This window comes from Thalia democratica, chromosome 1 (assembly GCF_965202585.1).
Source record: "Thalia democratica chromosome 1, ktThaDemo2.hap1.1, whole genome shotgun sequence".
In the NCBI taxonomy this organism is placed as follows: Eukaryota; Metazoa; Chordata; class Thaliacea; order Salpida; family Salpidae; genus Thalia; species Thalia democratica.
Window position 1 is genome coordinate 77,525,944 of NC_139165.1, and position 20,742 is coordinate 77,546,685.

General features: G+C 26.9%; 1 protein-coding gene across 1 annotated transcript; it reads right to left on the reverse strand.

Annotated features, from left to right (window-relative positions):
* Positions 1 to 1,057: 1,057 nt before the first annotated feature.
* On the reverse strand, positions 1,058 to 4,933 carry LOC145845383 (uncharacterized). Its single transcript, XM_082952699.1, has 2 exons — positions 4,746 to 4,933; positions 1,058 to 2,322 (listed from the first exon to the last, which is right to left on the reverse strand). The coding sequence occupies exons 1-2, from the start codon at positions 4,895 to 4,897 to the stop codon at positions 1,464 to 1,466; spliced, it is 1,011 nt and encodes a 336-aa protein (XP_082808825.1). The 5' UTR covers positions 4,898 to 4,933; the 3' UTR covers positions 1,058 to 1,463.
* Positions 4,934 to 20,742: the final 15,809 nt, after the last annotated feature.

The window sequence follows — 20,742 nt, forward strand, 5'->3', positions numbered from 1 at the left end:
GTTTAAATTTACAAATCTTTTAAAAAATAGTTATAACATATAAAAATAATTAATAAAAACGGAAATTAACTAGGCATTAACATTTAAAGTTTAGCAGTGTATCTATTTCCATTAAAAAGTATGTTTCTCTAAATAATTTTACTACGAAGTAATAAACTTCAAAAACTATTTTGTCCTTAAAATTAAAACTTCCAATTTACTTACGACAAAACTGTTTTCGAAAGTTTATTAATTTAAAATGTAATTAATTATGTCAGCATGTTGTAGCTCTAAACGTGATCCAAAACAAACTTTTTGTTTGTACAATAAATGGTATTTTTTTAACTTAAGCTTTTTGAAAATTTGTGGTTGTAAAACAGTTGTAAAAATAAGTTGAAAACTTCTAAGTTTTAAAAACACAACATTTACACTGTGTTTAATATTCAATTTTTGGCAAGCTATGAAAGGTTTGCAGAGACAAAAATTTAGCAAACTTTTTTAATGTTGTATGTAAATCGTGAATGCTTGGATTTACCAACTGAAAAAGCACAATTTTTTTTCAATTGAACTGCCAAACTACAAAAACGTCACTGTATTACTGTTATGTAATTTAATTGCTCGTTTCATTACAATAATTTTAAAATAAACGTCTATTAGATTTCCAAGTAATATGATAAGGTTCTTAATATGAAGAAATAGCTACATAAGTATTTAAAAACGTTCGTTAAATACACTAATAGTTTTTATTGCATCTTCTATGTTGCTTATCATAACAACTATAAAATTTCTCACTGTAAATTGCCAACTTTTATGAGCCATTACACGGCACAGTAACCTTTTATCCAAGTATTCAGTTTAAATTTTGATATTTTTTATCGTTATCACGTAAAAAAACATTTTTTTTAATTTAAGTTCTCACGGTGTACTTTTTATTTTATTTTTTCAGTTTTTGCATTAATAAGAAGTTTACTCAGCGCTTTTGTTTCAAGATAATTATGACAGGTTAAAGTAGAGAAATTTTAAACAATTTAAATACTACTCAAAAATAAGTTAAGCACAAGTTTAAGATGTTTTTCAAATATTTATTTCAAGTTTTTTATAAATACAAAAAATTGCAGTGATAAAAAAAACGATAAGTCGTCAGAAGAAAAAAAAAACAATTTTTAGTAAATTATATTTTTTAGTTAGCATGAAATTTACTCAATAAATCCTTTTCAATTGAAATTTTATCAAGCTTATAAAAGTTAACTTCATTAGTTTAATTTACTTATACACAATTTACAGTACAAAACAACTCTAAAATCGGAACAAACAAGTAACTCGGATCAGATTGGCATAAAAAACTTACGCTTAAAAGTCGCTTAAAACTTATAAAAAAAAGCGTTTGGAAAAAAGCAGCTTACCAACAAACAATCAAAAAAAAACAAAACCGTCTTAAAAATTCCCTAGCAAAAACAAAAGCAAACAACTTGCAAATTTCATGTTTAGTAACAGCGGTTCTGTTTGTTTTCCGTGAAATAGTCGTGCACTCTGCTCGTGACCTCGATGCAGATCTTGCGCACGTTCTCGATATTCTTGTCCCTGCTCCTGCTCCTGCAGCTGAACACCCGCTCCACCGCCCCGTTCACCTTCTCGTTCAATCTCCGCAGCTGCTCGAGCTTGGACAGGTTCGTGAAGCTCTCGCTGGAAGTCAGCTCGGTCAGCGAGGACGTGCCGGCCGACCCCTGGCTCTTTATGGTCATCGTCCTCATCGTCTCGCCCCTCGACGCTCGTTCCAGCGTCTCGCTCCTGGTGCGGTCCAACGAGTCGATCTCGGCTAGAATGTCGTCGTGGCTCCGGGCCGGCATCATCTGCGCCACGGAGCCGATGGACTTGCTGTGCTCCGTCAAGCCCCCGCTCACCTCCTCGAACGCTCCTTGGAACAAGCTGCTTTTTTGAACGTTCTCGTACCCCGCTTGCTCCTGCAGCGTGAAGTCTTCCGCCGCCTGAGCCAGCAGGCACAGCTGCCGCACGACGATCACCCGCCGGAAGACGTCCATCAGATGGGGGAATCCCGGAAACAGGCGCTGCATGAGGGCCATGTCGCCGCTCGCCGCCTTCTGCCGCTTCCTGAACCTGGAGAAGGTGGAGAAGGAGGACTTCCTCTTCTCCTGCTTGTCGAACTGCGCTATCATGCGGAGACGCAGCTCTTGGAAGCACTTGTCGTAGGCGCGCTTGAGCGTCGACCAATGGGAGTCGTACACGCTTTTGCTGTCGGTGAAGAGAAACGTTATCGATTCGAAGTCGGACGCTGATTGGACGGTGCGCTTCTCGTCCTCCGCGCTGTTCATCGTCGGCATGGACCTGTGGAAATATTAATAATTTATTTATTGCTTGAATTTACTCTTGAAAACAGTAAGCTGCACTTAGTTATGTTGTATTATTTTTTCTTTCGATATGTCAGTTTATGTTTTACTTTATTTTGTAATTAAGAAAGTTTATTTATAGCTGGTGTCTACTTTGTTATTTGACCTGCGAAAAAATATAATTTATTATTGTTAATATTTCATCATTGTGGAGTTTGTTTTTGGTTGTTTATTAAGTTTACTTAAAAATGATATTTATTTTGTTAATTGGAATAAAAATGTCGAAAACTAAGTAGTACATACAAATCTGTGAAGAATAAAACGGTTTGCAATTATTGGTTGATTTTCGGTTGAGAAAGTTTATTTATGTATAACTAATGACTTTTCATACGTCGGAGAAAAGTAAACACAAACAAAAATTCTTCTCAATCAACCTCGACAAAAAAAAATGTAAGTTAACAGCTAATAATTAAAATTATTTTTTTATAACTTTGTCAACCAAAACTTTTTGACAAGGCTAAACCAGAAAAAAAATCTATGAATTTTATTTGGAACAATAATTTTGTGTGCAGAAACAGCATTATATTTTTGCAATTTTTGATAATAACATATTATATTTCAATTAGCTATTGATTTTTAAGCAATAACTGAAAAGCAATGAATTTGAAAATATATGATGGCAACCTTATGAAGGTTACGACCCCATTTTTAAAAAGCAGCTGTTGTGAAATAAATAAAATTGCCATAACTTTTATGAAATATTAAGTCACGTGGTGCAATATACTTTGTTATTGAACTAGAAATAGGATTTACGTCACCAAAAAATTTAACTTCACAAGTTTATGATCAAAAAGTTTTTACACAAATGATTAAGGTAAACATTCGTTTATATTTATATCTGAATTAAAAAAAAAAACTTCAATTATTTGTTATATCGATTAGACACTTTTATAAATTCAAACTTTTTAAGGCGGTTGTAGAAAGTAAACACTTAAAAAATTGAACAATAAGCATTTGGATTCAAAATTCTCTAGCTTAAGATGCTTTTGAACTATATTAAATCAGAGTTTTAAATTTTCAACAAAATTTACGATGTATTAAGTTTTAAGCTAGATCACAAGTGGCGCAATGGCAATAAAATATTTTTGAAGTTAAGGATGTAAGTTGTTAATTGAAAAAGTATATGACATACCAAATAACGTTTGCAAAGATGTCAAATGTGTTTTAAAAAACATGTTTGTTAAAAATGTAACTTAAATTTATATATTAAAAAAAACTGACTTAAAGTATTGTATTTTTTTAATGCTGAGGTTTAAATAAAAATAATACTTGATTTGAGTTTTGAAAACTTCTCAACTTAACATTTTTAGTAAGGCTTAAATGCCTCTAGAAATATATGTGCTTATTAAATTTTGAGTACAAATTTATATGTATTTTATGGATCAGTAAGATAAAAGTTAAAAAACTAAAACCTTATATACCTCTGTACAACTTATTAAGATGTCAGACTTGATTTCAATAAAATAAAAACTAATTGTTTCCTTTAAAACTCCCGTAAAAATGACAAAAGGTTCCTGAGTAAAATACAACTAATTTGTTCAAACATTAGATCATTCTTATTACTTAACTTTTGTTATTGTAAGTTTGTTTTTCTGTAAATTTTAAGCTAAAAGCTACACAATTTAGTTTGGCTGTTGGTTAAACAAAAGTTGAAAATTACAAACTAAAACAACATTTCAAAACTAATTTTATTTTTATTTAGAAATTAGTAAAAATTGATAAAACACTTGATACAGTATTTTTTTAAATAAGTGTGTCTCCTTATGCTTAAGCTACAATACTTTCAAAACAGATTTAAATTGTGAATACTATTTACTACAAATATAGATGAACAACAAAATAAAAACTGATTGTTTCCTTTAAAAACTCCCGTAAAAATGACAAAAGGTTCCTGAGTAAAATACAACTAATTTGTGCAAACATTACATCATTCTTATTACTTAACTTTAGTTATTATGAGTTTGTTTTTCTGTAGATTCTAAGCTAAGGCTACACAATTTAATTTGAATGTTAGTCAAACAAAAGCAACTAGACTGCAAAACTATTTTTTTTTTTTCAAAAAATTGCAAAAATTGATCAAACACTTGATACAGTATTTTTATAAATAACGTGTCTCCTTATACTTGAGCTACAATACTTTCAAAACAGTTTAAATTGTGAATACTATTTACTACAAATATAGATGAACAAAAAAAATATACTGAGTTGTATAGAAAATGCTTAAAAGTATTCAGTTTTGTTTACTAAGAAAGTAAATCAATAATTTTGAAAAACGTTTATTTTAATTTTTTAAGTGTTCAAAAGTAAATGCACTAGCTATTTATTTCACTATAGTTTTACTGTAACATTTTGAATCAAAACCTGTTTATAGAGCTGATAAAATTTTGAATCTTTTCAATTCTGTAATTTTGGTCCACATGGTATTTAACGAGTCTTTTGTCTCTGAGCACCAAATTGTCCTGCACACAATCATTTCCATTAGCCGTCATTGCAGTAGAATCTCCTTTTTCCATACCTTACTTTTATTTATTTAGCAGCTGAGTTTATAAGTTTTTGAACCTGAGTTTTAATTTGGTAATTAATTTAAGTTTGCTTAATTATTAAGCAATTAGTTACATGACAACACATTATGGCTGAAAGCATAAAATACCATAATTTTTACTCATCATTATGACTAAACATATGTTTTTTTTTTTTTTAATTTCTCAAAACTTAGTTCAAGTACATATGTTACTTAAACATAAGTGACTATAAATTATAAATAGTTGAAGTAAAAACCAAATAAAAACTCAAAATCTTAATATTTTTAGCTCTTTTTGATTAGAGTAATTCCAATTTCTTTTGCTTTCATTGCAATAAACTATACTTCTTTATGAGCTTTGTGGTTAACTGATTATGTTTTAAACAATATATACCTTAGCTGTTTTTCTTTTGTAAAACAACCTTTTAGTTGTTTATTGTAAAACAAAGTTTAAAAGAAAACTCAGCTATTTTACTGTTTGGCAGTGATCCAATTTCATAAAGTTAAGTTAAGCTAACAAAATAAACACCAATTCAACAAAGACATTTAACTATGTAATATGAATTATTAAACTAGGTAGAAAAAGTATATTTATAAACAAGTAACTATTTGGTTATAAACTACAAATTGTCATGAAATTCTAATTAGATACTAAATATACTTGAAACAATACATCTTTATACACTATCACGAACTGTTTTAAAAATATACTATATCTGATAAAGCGCTAAAATTAAAAACTTTAAGATTGCAATGTTTCAGCCTTTATCGTAAGGAGTTTGTTTTATTTCATTTAAATGTGCAATAAAAATTGTAAAACTTAAATTTAATAAAAAGCTCACTTTATAGTTTTTTAATCTATGCTGAATCACAATAACTAAATTAAAAACAATAAAAAAGTATCAAATGCACTGTATAGTAATTCAATCAAGCAGTAAACTAGTGACAAAATAGAAAACAAAAGAACATTTTTATCTGCCTACTTTTTCTTTTGTAACAAACAAGGAAACGATTATGTTAATTACGTTTTAAGCTAATCACATTACACAAAAGTAACTGTGTGCTTACAAAGCAGAAATTAAAACAGTTGCTACAAACTGAAACACTCATTAATATTACTATTAACTGAAACAGCAAATGAATGCGTTGCGAAACACCAGCACACAAATGCTAAACTTTAACTTAACGTGCGCATGTTGCCACTCTAGGGAAACATTTGACCATATCGCACAACTGTCATCGTCCTAAATATAATTTTTAAAGCTGTTCGCAAAAACAACGTGCGCTCCACATATAAACGTGCCGCTTTCAAATACATTTTTGTAAGTACATCTGACCCGAAATTTTTTTCTGCGAATCGCGTTTTTTGTATTTCTATGTTGCAACAATCAAGAAAAGCTTGTTTTACAGTAAAAGTTTCTTGTTACTTGCATGCCGCAGTAAAAACGCTTGTAAACTGCTTTTTAAACGTTCGACATTAAGCAGGGAGTGTGTGCAATGAACAAAGTTGTATCGAATATAAAGAAAAAGTTGCAATTCAAGGCAATTGAGCCCAATTAAACTCAAAACGAAAAAAAAAAAGCAAACATCAAAAGCAACTTTGAAGGCTATTAAAGGCACGCTTTTATGTAAGCGACTTGCTGCTATTTTTAAACTTTGTGTAGTAGAATTGAGAACAAACACCTCATAAAAAAGCTATCTAGAAGTAATAAAAAAAATTGTGCTTGTCACTAAAATTTTATGTGTGTTGTTAAACCAAAGCATATTAAAATCATAATAAAAAACAAAAAAATGTAAATAAAAAGTTTCTCAATTCTTTTTAATGTGGAAGCGTGGAAAATATAAACAAAAGTTACATAATTATCACGCGCTGGTGATGGCATTACGCAAAAGTGAACTAAATGAAAATATGTGCTGTTATGAAAAGTGTTATTTCATAAAATTCACAATTTCAAAAAAAAATCACATGTTATCTGTTTCAGCTGAAACGCTGAACAAAACAAACTAGTTTTGTTTCGTAAAACAAACAAAAAAAGTTATTTTTGTAAACACAAATTACTATTAAAATTTAAAAAAGATAAAAACATACTGCTGCAAAGTTTAAATATGGTAAAAAAGTTATTAGCAACTAACTAAAGTTTTAGGCTTAACATATCATGTTTTTGTTTAATTTTTTTATACTTAAACAGATTAAAAACAGCATTCTTAAGCTTATACATAGTTGATTACGTAGTGTAAATAAACTTATTAGTAGCACTTAACTATCAATAGAACTAATTAAGTAATAATAAAACGATAACAATACTACTTAGTCAACTCTTATAGTTAATATTGTAAATAAATACATAAACATTCAAACTAAAAACAAAAAGTTTTTGTTTACTTATTACAGCTAACTTTCATGTTTTTGTTTTTTGGTTCACACTCAAACTCACTAAAAAAACATTAAGAACCAAAACAACAAAAAAAACAAACAGGGCGTTTAACAAAACAATGCTCAGACTTTAATCTAATGTACCTTTCGACTGTCGTTTAGAGCTCAGCCACTGGCATTAGCAGCGAACAAAAGAAAAAAAAAGTTTTGATGGCAAATTGAATGTAGAATTGTCACACGCAACCGAGTCTTTTTCTATTGCGTGCCATTAACTATGAGCTCTAATGGCTCCTTTTTCGTTCCCGCTGAGCCGCGCTTTAAAACAGAGATAACAAATTATCACTTTTTTTTTTCTTCGTGCGCGCGCGCGTCAATTACAACATATTTGCATGACTGACCGCAGCTGCGCGTATGTATTCGATTGGCACAAATTTTTTTTTTTGAAAAGTTTTCAATTTAAAAAAGATTTTGCTTTGAACTAAAATTGATGCTTGAAAGTTGTTGAAAGTATCAAAGAGCAGTTCTTTTTTTGCTTTGAAAGGTATAAAATTAAAAAAATATGGTTTACTTCCGGTGAGAGTTTTATACCAAGATTACGAGAGTTTGAATTATAATTTAAAAAAATTTACGTAAAAAAGTATTTAAAATTTTCAACGTTTTAAATTAAATTAGATTCTCGTTTTATAATGAGAAAAATTACTGTGAGTCACGAAACGTAAAATTCGCCAATTTGTACATTTTGTCGGTCGAAACATAATTTCGTATATGACTCAGACCAGAATGAGCTAATCTTACAACTAATTCTATAAGCAATTTCAAACTGTGTTGTATTAATTCGTCTTGTTTAGAGCGCAGAATATTTTTGAACTAATAAATAGAACTTTTTTTGCTAGCATTTGTCATGTTTAAACATTCACCTAGTCTACTTTCAGTGTTAAAGTCAGCCATTAAAGCTTTTTCAAAATTTGTTGTTAGACAAAACAGACAATAAAGTTTTGTGATTTTTATGGAATAATTTGCATGATGCGTTTCCGTTATAAATTAGATTTCAAAATACTCCCATATAAGTTACTTTTGTTAATTATATTCAAACATCCTAACTCAAATAAATTTCAAGTCAAAAACTTTGCCAACTTTGCTTAAGAGCTGGTTCACTAATTTTAGCAAAATTAAAAGATTTTTTTTTGCCTGTCTAAAAAAGCAAACTCAACTTAAAAAAAAAAAAAGACTACGTATTAAGCTTGTTATAAACTACAAAGTACAGATTTTAACTCACAAGAGGTCACATGTCATAACTTTAATAAATTTTGCCGACAATGAAATTTTTTTGTCCCTTGATAGGCGCCTTCTAACCTGCTTCAAATGAAACGCAAACGAATACCGACATTTCGTTTCAAAGCTACTTTCTTTTTCGGAGTCTTTCACAGCGAATAACTCGGCAAGTTTTTCCCATGCTAGCTTAAATGAAGGGTTGAAACTGAGTTCAGAAATTTCTTTTGTTAAGTGAATTCGAGCATTCACAAGCGCGATTGTTACGCTTTTCGTAAATATAATGGGTTGCGTGTCTGGTATTAAGTGGGATAAATTTTACATAAAAGCAAAATTCATTGTTTTATTCAAAGAAAAACAGCTAATGTAGAACGTAGACTGTTGGCCGATTTGTATGTATCGTAGATTGACGAAAAGAAATTAACGTTTGAACAAATTATTATTAGACTCCTCAACAATCTGAATTTTAGTAAAAAATATTAAATGCTTAGATTTGTAAACTTTTGCATTAAAATAGATAAATATTTTACTAGTATGTTTAAAACCCATGTTTATAAACTTAATAAAGCTCTATACTCATCAAGCTAATCAAATTAGTTTCTATAAGAAAATTATTTTGGAATTATCATACACTGTAATTTCAACAAGTTAACAAAAACACAAATTTTACGATTTCTTCTAAAAATAAAATCTAAATTGAATCATCTTACTCTTTTTTTAACAAAGTCTGTTTTTAGAACGTAATAGAAACTGTCTTTTTTTTGTAGTTTGCAATTGAATTAAAAAAATAAGTCTTTAAGTTTTATAAAAGTACATTTTACACTAATCGAAAGCTAATGTAACCATGATCGATCAAGCTTGTTTATAGCTCGAAATACACAAAGTTTCCTCTCAAGTTTTTTATCAGTTTATATTTACCTTCCACTTAGGCAGGCCCATTGAGTGCATTTGAACCGAATCTGATTGATTTGGTAGCGAATCGATTTCGCACGTTTAAAAGCTGTTTGTTTTAGTGTCGGTTTTTGTCAAGTAAAAAACTTAAACTAATCGAAAATTTCACAAAAGTTAACTAGTTATAGTACCTTGTATGTACCGTAATTTTGTATTTGAAAATATAATATAAGTTGAATTTCCTTAAAAATTTGTCAAAATCTATTTAGCTAACAAAAAAAAAACTATACTAACTAAAATACAAAGCAATCGTTTAATTTAAATGATAGGTAACAAAAACACGGTTGACACTTGTTCTAATAAATTTTCTTTAAAACAAATAAATTTTATTTGAATAATTATGTTTATGTGTAAAGTAAGTTTAAAAATTGAAATTAGAAATAGTATTGTTTAATTGTTATAAGTATGACTCCTAACACTTCATTATAACTTTAAAAATAAGAAATATGTGAATACATTTTTGTTAACTATTTTTCCGAATTATCTTTAAATCCGAAGAAAACAAATTTAAAACTAAAAAGCTATTCAGTATTTTGAAATTAATTAAACTAGTTGGCTTATAATTACAATAAGTTATTACTAACTTAAATTTTAAGCATTATTGTTAGTGAAGCATTCAACTAAAGAACCAACCATCGTCTCATTTTTGTAACTTAAGAAAATTACATAATATCACTTACGTACATTTGAAAACCAACCTTCTTTAGTACAAAGTTATTTTATGTTAACTATTACTAAAACTAAAGCAGAGTACTTTATACCACTTTGTAAAAGTAATAGGTCAACAGCTTAATAATATAGATATTTATTTAGTTTTACTAGTATTCTACAATATTTTACTACTTATTTAAAAACTGTTTTTCAACATTATTTTTTAAACAAATTAAGTATTTAACTATGCCTAAACATTACAAACTCAAGAAAATAAGAGCACCTGGTTTTTAATCATTCAAAACGTTCTATTTTGTTTATTATAGTCTTATAGCAAGGTCAAAGCTTTTATATGATGAACTTATTGTTTTCTTACTAGAAAAGTATTAGATTTATGAACTTTAAAAATAAAATCTTATTTTACTGATTTTTAAACTAAAACTTTATTCAGAAATATAAAGCTTCTATTTTCTACTTTTTACAATAAAATGTTTTTTATCATATGACATTCAAATTATGCAGTAAAAACACTAACTAAAATATAGTAATTGAAAAAGTTCAAACTTGAATGAAAATAAAAAAACCTTAAAAACTTTACTAAGCAATGTAAAACTAACTGGTTTGTCTTTAGTAGTTCTAATTTCTATTGCAAACACACCAATATTTTTTTCTTGCTTGAAAACTTTATACTATTAACTGTTAACTAGGTTTGAATGGAGTTTTTTATAAAAAATGTAAAATTTCATCCAGCTGTTTTGTTTTTCAACATGCAAAATAGTGAGCTGCAATTGTTAAAGTTAGTTAACTTTCTGATGAAAAATATCATGTTTCGAACAACATTTTTACGAGGCTTGCACAAAGTAAAAAAAAAACTTACTATTATTCATTAAAAAGTATTCGTAAAAAAAAATTCTGCTTCGATTTGTTATAACTCAAAGTTACAGAATACTGTAAAACTTAGATTAATAAAAAAATGCTAAATTAAATTACTTTTAAGTACAAACAACTTTTTTTTGTGTTTTAGACAGTTTATAAAATTAAATAGTTTGTACATCTTTAAATTTAAACAATTAAAACCATTATTTGAGCTTATGTTATTAAAAGCTTTCATGTAATAAAACCTTTTAAGTTATAATAGCTTAATAAACTGTTTTACAACATTTTATTTGATAAATAAAAAACTATATTAAAACTAAGAAAAATTTTTTAGGAAAGCAAATAAATTTCTAATGCTTTTTATATAAACTTAATACTTAGTTGTTAATTTTTTTGAAATTTAAATTTAGAAAAAAGAGTTTAAGAAAATAAAGAGTTGTATTAAAGAGTTGCTGTTGCTTTTTAAGATTATCAAAATACCAAAATATATGTAAATAACTAAACTATATTTAATACTGATAATAAACTAACAAAAGCATATAGTTTTAAAAATATTTACAATAAAAGAAGAAAATGTAGTAATTGTGCTTTTTTTAACATACAGCATTTTTTAAACATTGGAATAAATATATCTTTTTTTTTTGCTAAAATAAGTGGTTTATTTAATTGTTGTATCTTGGTAAATTTATTAGTTATATAAAGTGTTGTATAGATTTAGTTTTGAAAAATGGTTTAAAGGTAATTTAAAAAGTCTTAAAAGAAAAGATTTCTTATTTTTCACCTAAAGTTTTTTTTAAATCATTTTTTCAATATTTTTTTTTAGGTTTTACCTTTGTATAAGTAAGAACATATTTCACTAAAAATATCCTCATTAAATTCATAAATTGCTATTGTTTTTGTTTTATTAGACTTTTAAATCCTTCTATCAATAGTTGTTTTAAGGATCTAATCATGCTTTCCACTTTAAAGGAAGAAAAGTCAGTCTGAGTGAACGAAAATTAGCACAAACTATATAAAACTAGCTTGAGTCAGCCTGAATTATTGATTAAATTACTCTTGATCAGACTATAAACCCAAAAATTACTAAAATATTAACAAAATGACTGACAAAATACATAACAACATTTTTAAGAAAAAAATTAAAGTCAAAAAAATTACCCTGAGTATCAGGTAAAATATCCAAACTAGCCTGTGTTATCCTGAGTAGCATAAGTTTTTAGCAATCATGTTAAAAAGTCAAGAAATTATATAACAAGTATTGGCAAACGTTACTACCTCAAGAAATAATTTTCAAGTGAGGTTCCCAAAACCTATTAACAAAGATGATAAATTAATTTACATAAAAATTATCCATTCCAAGTTAAATGGGGATAAGAATTTTTACACTATTTTTAGAGATAAATTTATTAAATTTAATAAAAAACTATCAAACAAATGTTTTGTGCTCAATGAAGCTCTTGTTGTGCTAAATATTAAATACTTCATCATATATATACATTTATACAGTTTAAAATTTTTTAACGTTAAATCAAAACAAGTTTTATTGTAAAGAATTTATGACAAATAAATATTCCTGTGTATATTTTTTTAAACAGGTTGTTGAGCACACTCATTTTTTCATGTGAAATTATTATTGAGTAGTATATCGTTTTTTTTTTCAAAACTACATTTATTTTCTTATAAGTTTAATACGTCTTATCTAAATTCAGCAGGATCTTAAAAACTCCTGGTAGTAATTTGGTGTACCTTTTACTGCAAGAAGTTCGGACACATCCCAGTTTATCCAGATACCAAAAAGAAGCTCTTCAGTATCAAGCCAGCCAGCCCAAAGCAGCTCATGTTCATGTCTAAGAGGACCAAGCACGTTGCAAAGCTTACAGTGGATGCCTTTTAGCTGAAGCAGTTCGTAAAAGAAATGTTTCTCAAGTCATAAAGGCCTACAAGAAATAATAAATACTAACTCAAAACACTTAAAACAAACGAGTGCTGTGTAGCTTGATGTACTAAAGGTTGTCACTGATCATATTTATAATGAGGTTCGATTTTATCTCTTACATATGTTAAGAAAGGCTGTTCAACTAAGCTTAACTGTAAAAAAAATTTACATTAAAACACTTCTCCTATTTAAAAATCAGTACCAACTTAAAGTATTAAGAGTTTTTATTCAATTTTTCTAAACAATTCTTGAAATAATAACTTGAACTTGCTAAAAAATTGTATTCTTTTATTTAAAATAGTGCTTAAAGTTATTTATTTTTATTTTTCTTCCAAAATAAAAAATTTAAATTTTGTTTGTATTTATTTTAAATTACTTTTTTAAATTTAAGATATTTATAAGTTTTATAAAACTTCTTTATACTTTACCAAAAGAAAACAATTATAAACTCTCTTAACACTTTTTAGTACGACCAAATGAATAGTGAAACTTTTCAAAAACTTAACTATGCTTTATTTTTGGGTATTTTTCTATTTTTCTATAACTATATCATCTCAAAATACATCCTGTCTTTTGTAATCTTCAGTGTAAAAATAGAAATGTGATCTTAATAAAGTTGAAAGTTCTTTCTTTTGATTTTAATGATATTCAGAGCTCAAAGTTTGAAAAAAATCACATTGTAGGTTATTATAACTAATTTAAGTTTGATTTTGTTTGTAGTTGTTCACAATTAATCAAAATGTCGGTAACCAAAGTATTGAGAATAGTATCTGATATAATTAACATAAAAATAGTACACTGATAACTAAAAAATTAAATATACCTAAAGCAGGGGCGTGTTTTGACTTTCATTTAATAGGGTAGCACAATTTTTTTATTTAATAAATACTATAGTATTTTTTGTGTAGTACCTTTGAATAACACATTTTATGAAACTTTGTAACTGTCTACTACACAGCTGCCTGAAACTTTTTCAAGTAGATACAAGTGTTTAAATCAGTTTGAATACACTAGTAAAACAGAATGCAAAATCTTAATAAACTGTCTAGGACTAAAGTTGTAAGTTGATTAACTTAAATATAAACCTAAGTCATGTTGTTATCTACTATATGAATTTTTTTTCTTACAATGTGAAGCTAGTATGTATAACGAAAACTTGTACATAAAAAACTAAAAACAAAGTACTAATTAAAACTAGTAATTAACTTGTCTTAACAAAAGAAAAAAGTGTTAAATAATATGTAAGCGAAGTATTTAGTCAAACAAAAATGTATAAATTATATAAAAAATCTATATTTACGAAAGTTTCACATTCTAAAATGAAAACTTTTTGAGCTGTAAGTTCATTCAAAAATAGTTTTTTAAAACAATTTGATTTGTTAATTTTTAATTAAAAGTTAAATTTTCAAAAAGTGAAAAACATGGTTTATACTTTTTTTTTACAAAAAAACTTACAAAAGTACGTTATTTTTTTCAAAATTATATCTATGTACTAAGTTTTATTTCATAGCAAAAAATTAACAGCTGAATATAATATTTTGTTATACTACTTAAAAATTTAACCGTACTCAATAGATTTTTTGATACGATTGTTTCAGTTTTTCGCAGGGGTCGCATAGGAAACTAGTCAAAACACACCCTTAACCTAAAGTATTACAAACTTAAAGAATGCTCAAAATGTATATTAAAAAACGAAATTGCTAAAAATATTTGATCTAAGGATCTGGTGTACGAAAAGATTTCTCGATCATAAAGTCGTAAACCACTTGCTTAGTTTGAAATTATAATGCGACGGAATAACATTAGTAGAATATTTAATTCTTAAGAAAAAAAGCTAATGAATTAATTAAAAAATAGGATTGACAAAAATTTGCAGTCTTATAAAAGGCTTATAAACTGATTTTTTGGCTTACAAACCTTACAAACCTAAAACAAAACTTTATCTTAAAAAGGTAATAAACAAACTACTTTTATATCGTACTTAAAGATCAAACTTTTTATTATTTAAACATGATTTAAATTAACTTAACTCTTCGCGGGACACATAAAAAATAGAAGTCATTCACCACAATACTTTTGAAAACTTTTACTAGAAAAACAAATATAAGAAGAAATATGTAGTAAAATAAACACATAAAAGCAGCACAGTTACTTACAAGAATGTTTGTAAAATATTGTTTATTGAACGAAAAAAAGAGGCTCAGAATATTTGGTTCTAGGACCTGCTGAACGAAGAACCTTTTGGTTATCGAGTTGCACACCACGGATACCTTTTTACGTCCTTATAAGCTTTTATTTTAAAATCGTTGACCTTGCTTCTACTACATTTGTGGTTTTTTAGCTGAAAAAGGACTTCTAAAAACAATTGCTTTGAAAGCCATATTTAACCTTTGGGCCGCAATTCACTAATACCTGTGTTGAAAGAAGATAGTTTATTGATTTTGTGAATAAATAGGATACATTCAAACTCAGCTTCAGTTTAAATTTCAGACACACAACCAACTGCGTTTTAACCAACCCACTAGTGAAGAACATGCAACCAACTTTTTCACTGGTCAGCTTTATTCTTTAGTAATTTTAATATTTTAATATACATCACAGCTTAACTGCGGAGGGTCAAGGTGACACCAACGAAGGTTTGCATTACATAGTAGGTATAAAATTAATTTTTAAAAACTTTCTCAAAAAGTATTGAACCTTTGAAGATCTCATTAGCTTAAATTTGTTATTTTATTGTTTAAGATTTTTTTTTGCTTAAGTATATCGAAGTTCTATTTAAAAAAAAGTATAACTATGAACTAACATAAAAGTTAACGAAGAAATGCTATTCCTTTATGTGTATATTTAGTTTTCGTAAGTAAGCAATCTAGGATATATAAAAAAATTATAAACATAATTTAGAACTTAAGTCAAGATAAACTCAAAAGCATCTAAAAGTATAAACATTAAAGCCACCAAAGTACACGGCTGGTATATTTACTATTAAAATAAATATCTGTCAAAATTTTTGTATATTTCTTGTTTGATAAATTGTACATTTAACTTTGTGATAAAAACTTAGATAAACCCTGCTTTTTATAATTCTAAATGCTTCAAAACTAGTTTACAATTTTCTTTTAAAAGAGATGTATTTTTGTCACATAGATGGATCTTAGTACTTCTAAAAGAAATGTAAACTACCTGTTTAAAATTTACCATGCTCGAACCTCATTAAATAACATAATATAAAGAAATAAATACACAACTTAAATTATAAAAAATGTGTTATATATTTTACATCATTGTCATTAAGAAGCTTTTAAACGTTGTATGTAAAATAAGTTTAACTAACTATAGTTATTAAAACGTTTAGAAAAATAAACTGTAAAACATTTTTTGTCGTAACCCTTCAATTTCTACTAAATTACTTTTAAATAGTGCATAAATGTTTTTAAACATCAATATTGAAAATGTTTGTAAGCTTTTATAAAATAGAAATGGTTTAAATCTTTAAAATAAAAATACAACGAATTTTTTATTATGTACTAAAGTAGGATTTATTTTGTTTTTCTTCTTTATAAACTTTATTTTAGTATTGATTCTTATGCTATGGAGTTACAGCTCTCTTAATCAATTTTATCGTACAAAATTTATTAAATTAGATGGTTAATTAGTTTACATACAGTATAAAACATACTACTCTGATTGTTCTTAATACTAGTCTAACCATAAATTTAGAAGTTAAAAAATGTATATTAAGTATAACAAAAAAAACAAGCCTTGAATATTTAAAAATTCAAACTTTAATTTTTTTTAATTTTGTACAAACATGTTTATATGAGTAGTTAAAACTGTCAATACTGGCTTTAATGAAAAATAATTAGACATACGAAAACATATAGATACAGAGAAACTTAACATAAAGTACGTAGTTTCAACTTAATTTTTACCTGAGTTATATTAAAATTAGCAATAAATAGCTTTGAGTTTTATTGAATGGGAGAAGTAATATTTCATTGGAAAACGTTCATTAGCTTTCTTTGTATGCATATTTGATGATAGTTTATCAATTTATATCAAAATCTACTAAATATTAAAATTAACAAAGTGAGGTAAAAATAATGTAAGAAACATTTACTTAAATAAAAGTAAAAAGTTGGAACTTTTTTTATAAAAGCTCATTACTTGTTTGTACTAAAGTTTTTTACCTGTATAGCATAAAAATGCATAGAAAAAACAATTTTTTTGTCGAATTATTTATAGTATTTCAGTTTAATTCACCACTAAGCTTTCCAGATATATGCTAAAAAAATTAAAGCTAAATGTTTTTTGTTTGCTTAAAAGTGCACGGAATTAAACGCTATAAATGAAATTTATTATAACCGTTAAAATAGATACAAACAGTTTTACAAAATACCTTACTTAAGTATGAGTCATTTCGTACAAAATTGCATATTTTGGTGTTTTAACAAGCATTTATAGTTTTATTAAACGATATTAACAAAAAAACTTAAAAATAAATACTATAAAAATAAGTGTTATAGTATTGTACAAAAAATGAGTAGTAAACCTCATTAGTTTTTAGTTTAATTAGTTTTTCAATTAACGTTTGCTAGCAGTGGCTGTTTGTTTTAACTTTTAAACAAACAAAAAACGACGTTTTTATTTACAATAAACAAAATGCTCCACAAACAAGCTTGCTAATCAAACCCAACAATGTGTGACCCCGGCGGGCAAACAAATCGTATTAAAACAAAAAGTACGCAAACATTTACTACCTGGTTAGTATGCGGTAAACAACGGGTTAGTTATTAATCAAGTTTGATCACAAGAGCCGTTGAAAATCCCAGCAATGCATTTTCATGCAACGCTCACAACACATAGCATGAAGCTTGCTTTCGCATTTGTTTTGATTATTTTCGTCAGCTTGACCACTGCTTCGGAAGATGATGGTGTTTTGAGTCGCGATCCGAGAAGAGCGAGGAGAAAAGAGAAAAATGTATTATATTGATTTAATTGTTGTTAATAAATTAACAAGTTAAAAAGTTATAAACAAAAAACAATCCTTTTTAAGTAACTTTTAATATAAAACTTAGCTTTTTTTTTTATTACAAATGTTCGATCCGTTATCGGTTTTGTGTGTAAAACTGCTTACGCTCAAACTTTAATTTTGTGGACTTCGGTTGTGTTCATTCTTTATTGATACTGAACAATCGGTATGTTTTAAAATGTGAATATAACATAATGTATTTTTCTAAATTATAATTTCAAATACAGACTTCATCTACTTGTCCAAGTAAATGCGAGCTGAATAAGAAAATTGAAGATGACAACAAAAAATTTTCAGGTTAAATAAAACTTGTAACTTGTTGAAGCACATCATGAGAGGTAGTATTTTAGTTTGATCAGAATAAAGTGTATGTTTGAAGTTATGCAGTCTAAAAAATTAGCTGTCTACTAACTTATTACTGAATGTTAATTTGAGCAAAAGAAATGTTGAATACTGTTGGTTCCAAGTGTAACAACTAGATTTAATATAACTGGGTTAAAAGAGATAGATGTAAATAATATTCCAAATTAATTAATTTCTCATAGAAAACAACACGTCACTCTGTTAAAGACCTTGAGTATTAATTAATATTTTTTTTTCAAATAGAAATTAATTTACTATACTCGAATAATATTTTATCGAAAAAAAAGGTGTCAGATGGGTTAACAGAATTCTTGCAAACTTTATATTCAAAAAAATGTAAATAAAAAAAAATTAAGAAGAATTACAAAATATTTTGAAATTTCAAAACTAATTTAGCAACATATGGAAAAAATTTAGATTTTTAATAGAGTGTACTGTTGTATGTTTTAAATAGAATACAAAATAAAAAGTTTTAAAATGGTTGCAGATTTTAACACTTTTAATTTAAACTTATCTTTTCTACTATCATACCTTATTTTTTTTCTTTTACGTATTCAACAAAGGTTTGAAAAGTTTAGTTACTTTAGTTATTATAATAATTGAAAGAAGTTATCATAGAATTCTAAAGGATTGTATTTTATAAAAATAAATTTCATAAAAAGAAGTTATTTTGATTGGTTAATATTTTAGTAGTTTTTAGGTTTTACTATATTACGAAAAAAACCATATTACTACTCTTATGAATTCATAGAATGAAAAAATAATTATTTAATTTTCCTTGTAAAATGGACTTAACTTTGATTATTTTTATCAAACTTGTATAACTTAAAAACTACTTTAAAATACCTAAGAATAAACGATTTACTTCAGTTGTACTGTATCAAAAGTATCTTAACTGCTTTAATATAACTACATAGTTGTTTTAGATGGTAATAGCTTGATTTTAATTTCAAAACATAAAAACAGACTATAAACAAATGGTATATGTTCAGTTTTCTAATGTAAAACTTGAGTGCAAAACAGTATTAAACATTTTAACTGTTTTTTATGCTGTTTTTTAATTGAGTTATAGGTATAGGATTTAGTACTTTTAAAATTTTTATAAGCTCAAAAGTTTTAAGATTTTTTTTGAAAACTTTTATTTAATCCTTTAAATATTTTATGTTATTATATGTTTTAATAGTTTTAAATTTTGTTGACTGCGTAGGAAGACATATGTTTTTGGCTATGAAATATGCAAATACCTTTTAACTCGAACAAAAATCTATTTTCAAGAAATTTGTTTACCAAAAATATTTAATCAATAAACGGCTGATGTTTTAGTCATTACGATAAACGTATGAAAACGGATAATAAAAAACAAATTATGCTGCACGATACTTTACCTAAGATATTAAAATTTCCAGGTAAAAATTCTTTTAAACAAAGTAAATTTTTCAGCGTCAAATGATAACTATGGTCTTGCTATTTATTTTATACGTACACGTAACATTTCGATCTTTTTTGAACTGTTTACCTTAAAATTTTAAACTTTAAGTTCAACAGGTGCTTTGAGAGTAAGTGCGTTGCGATGAAAATTGAGTTTGTTAAATACTTTACTGGGTGCACTGAAAACTCATGCAACTGATAAAGCTTTAAAATAACTTTTTGAAACTCTTGAGTATAAACTTTTTTTAGCAAAGCAATTTTTAACGTCAAATATTTTTTTTTGTGTTTATATATTTTTTTATGTACATTAAACACTTCTATGTTATTTTTTTTTCTTTGAATCGTTTACCTAGAACACTAGTTTCAACGTTCTAGGTGCTGTGATAATAAGTAAGTTGTCATAAAAATTAGATTTAGTAAATAAGTTATTAGATGGAGTGGAAATTTATGTAAATGATAATACTTGTTAGAGAATTCTAACTTACATATATTTAACTTAAAAAAAGCTTGTATTTATTAAAAAATAAGTTGTTAGGTTAAACCCAAAATATAATAAGAAAAGTTTTTGTTTTTGTGTTTTGTTTAATCCAATACTTGAAATCATTCTGATTTACGTGGTAAAAGTTTTAAAAGAATGTAAATTAAATTAAATTAAACAAAAATATATTCATCGTTGAACCAGTTCGGCAAAAAACAAATATTTTTGAAAGTTATAACTAAGAAAGCCAACTTAAACTGTTTTTATTTTACAGTTTACTCATGTAACTTTAAAACTTTCAAACAAGGTTCACTTATCCCAACACACAGTTTGATTATTTTCTCACAGCGTCCCTGCACAAGCTGCAGCGCAGGGTGCAGGCGAGGGAGAACGACCAGAACCTGGTGACGTGGCAGGAGCTGGGCGTGATCAAGACCAACCTGAGCAGGAGGCTGGAGCGCGCGATAGAGGGCATGTTCACC

Bases quoted from the DNA above. Each gene is read 5' to 3' on its own strand.
- LOC145845383 (XM_082952699.1), bottom strand. From the start codon at position 4,897: ATGGAAAAAGGAGATTCTACTGCAATGACGGCTAATGGAAATGATTGT. The intron at 2,323-4,745 runs GTTTTGATTCAA...ATATTTCCACAG, and splicing joins TTTATCAGCTCTATAAACAG to GTCCATGCCGACGATGAACA.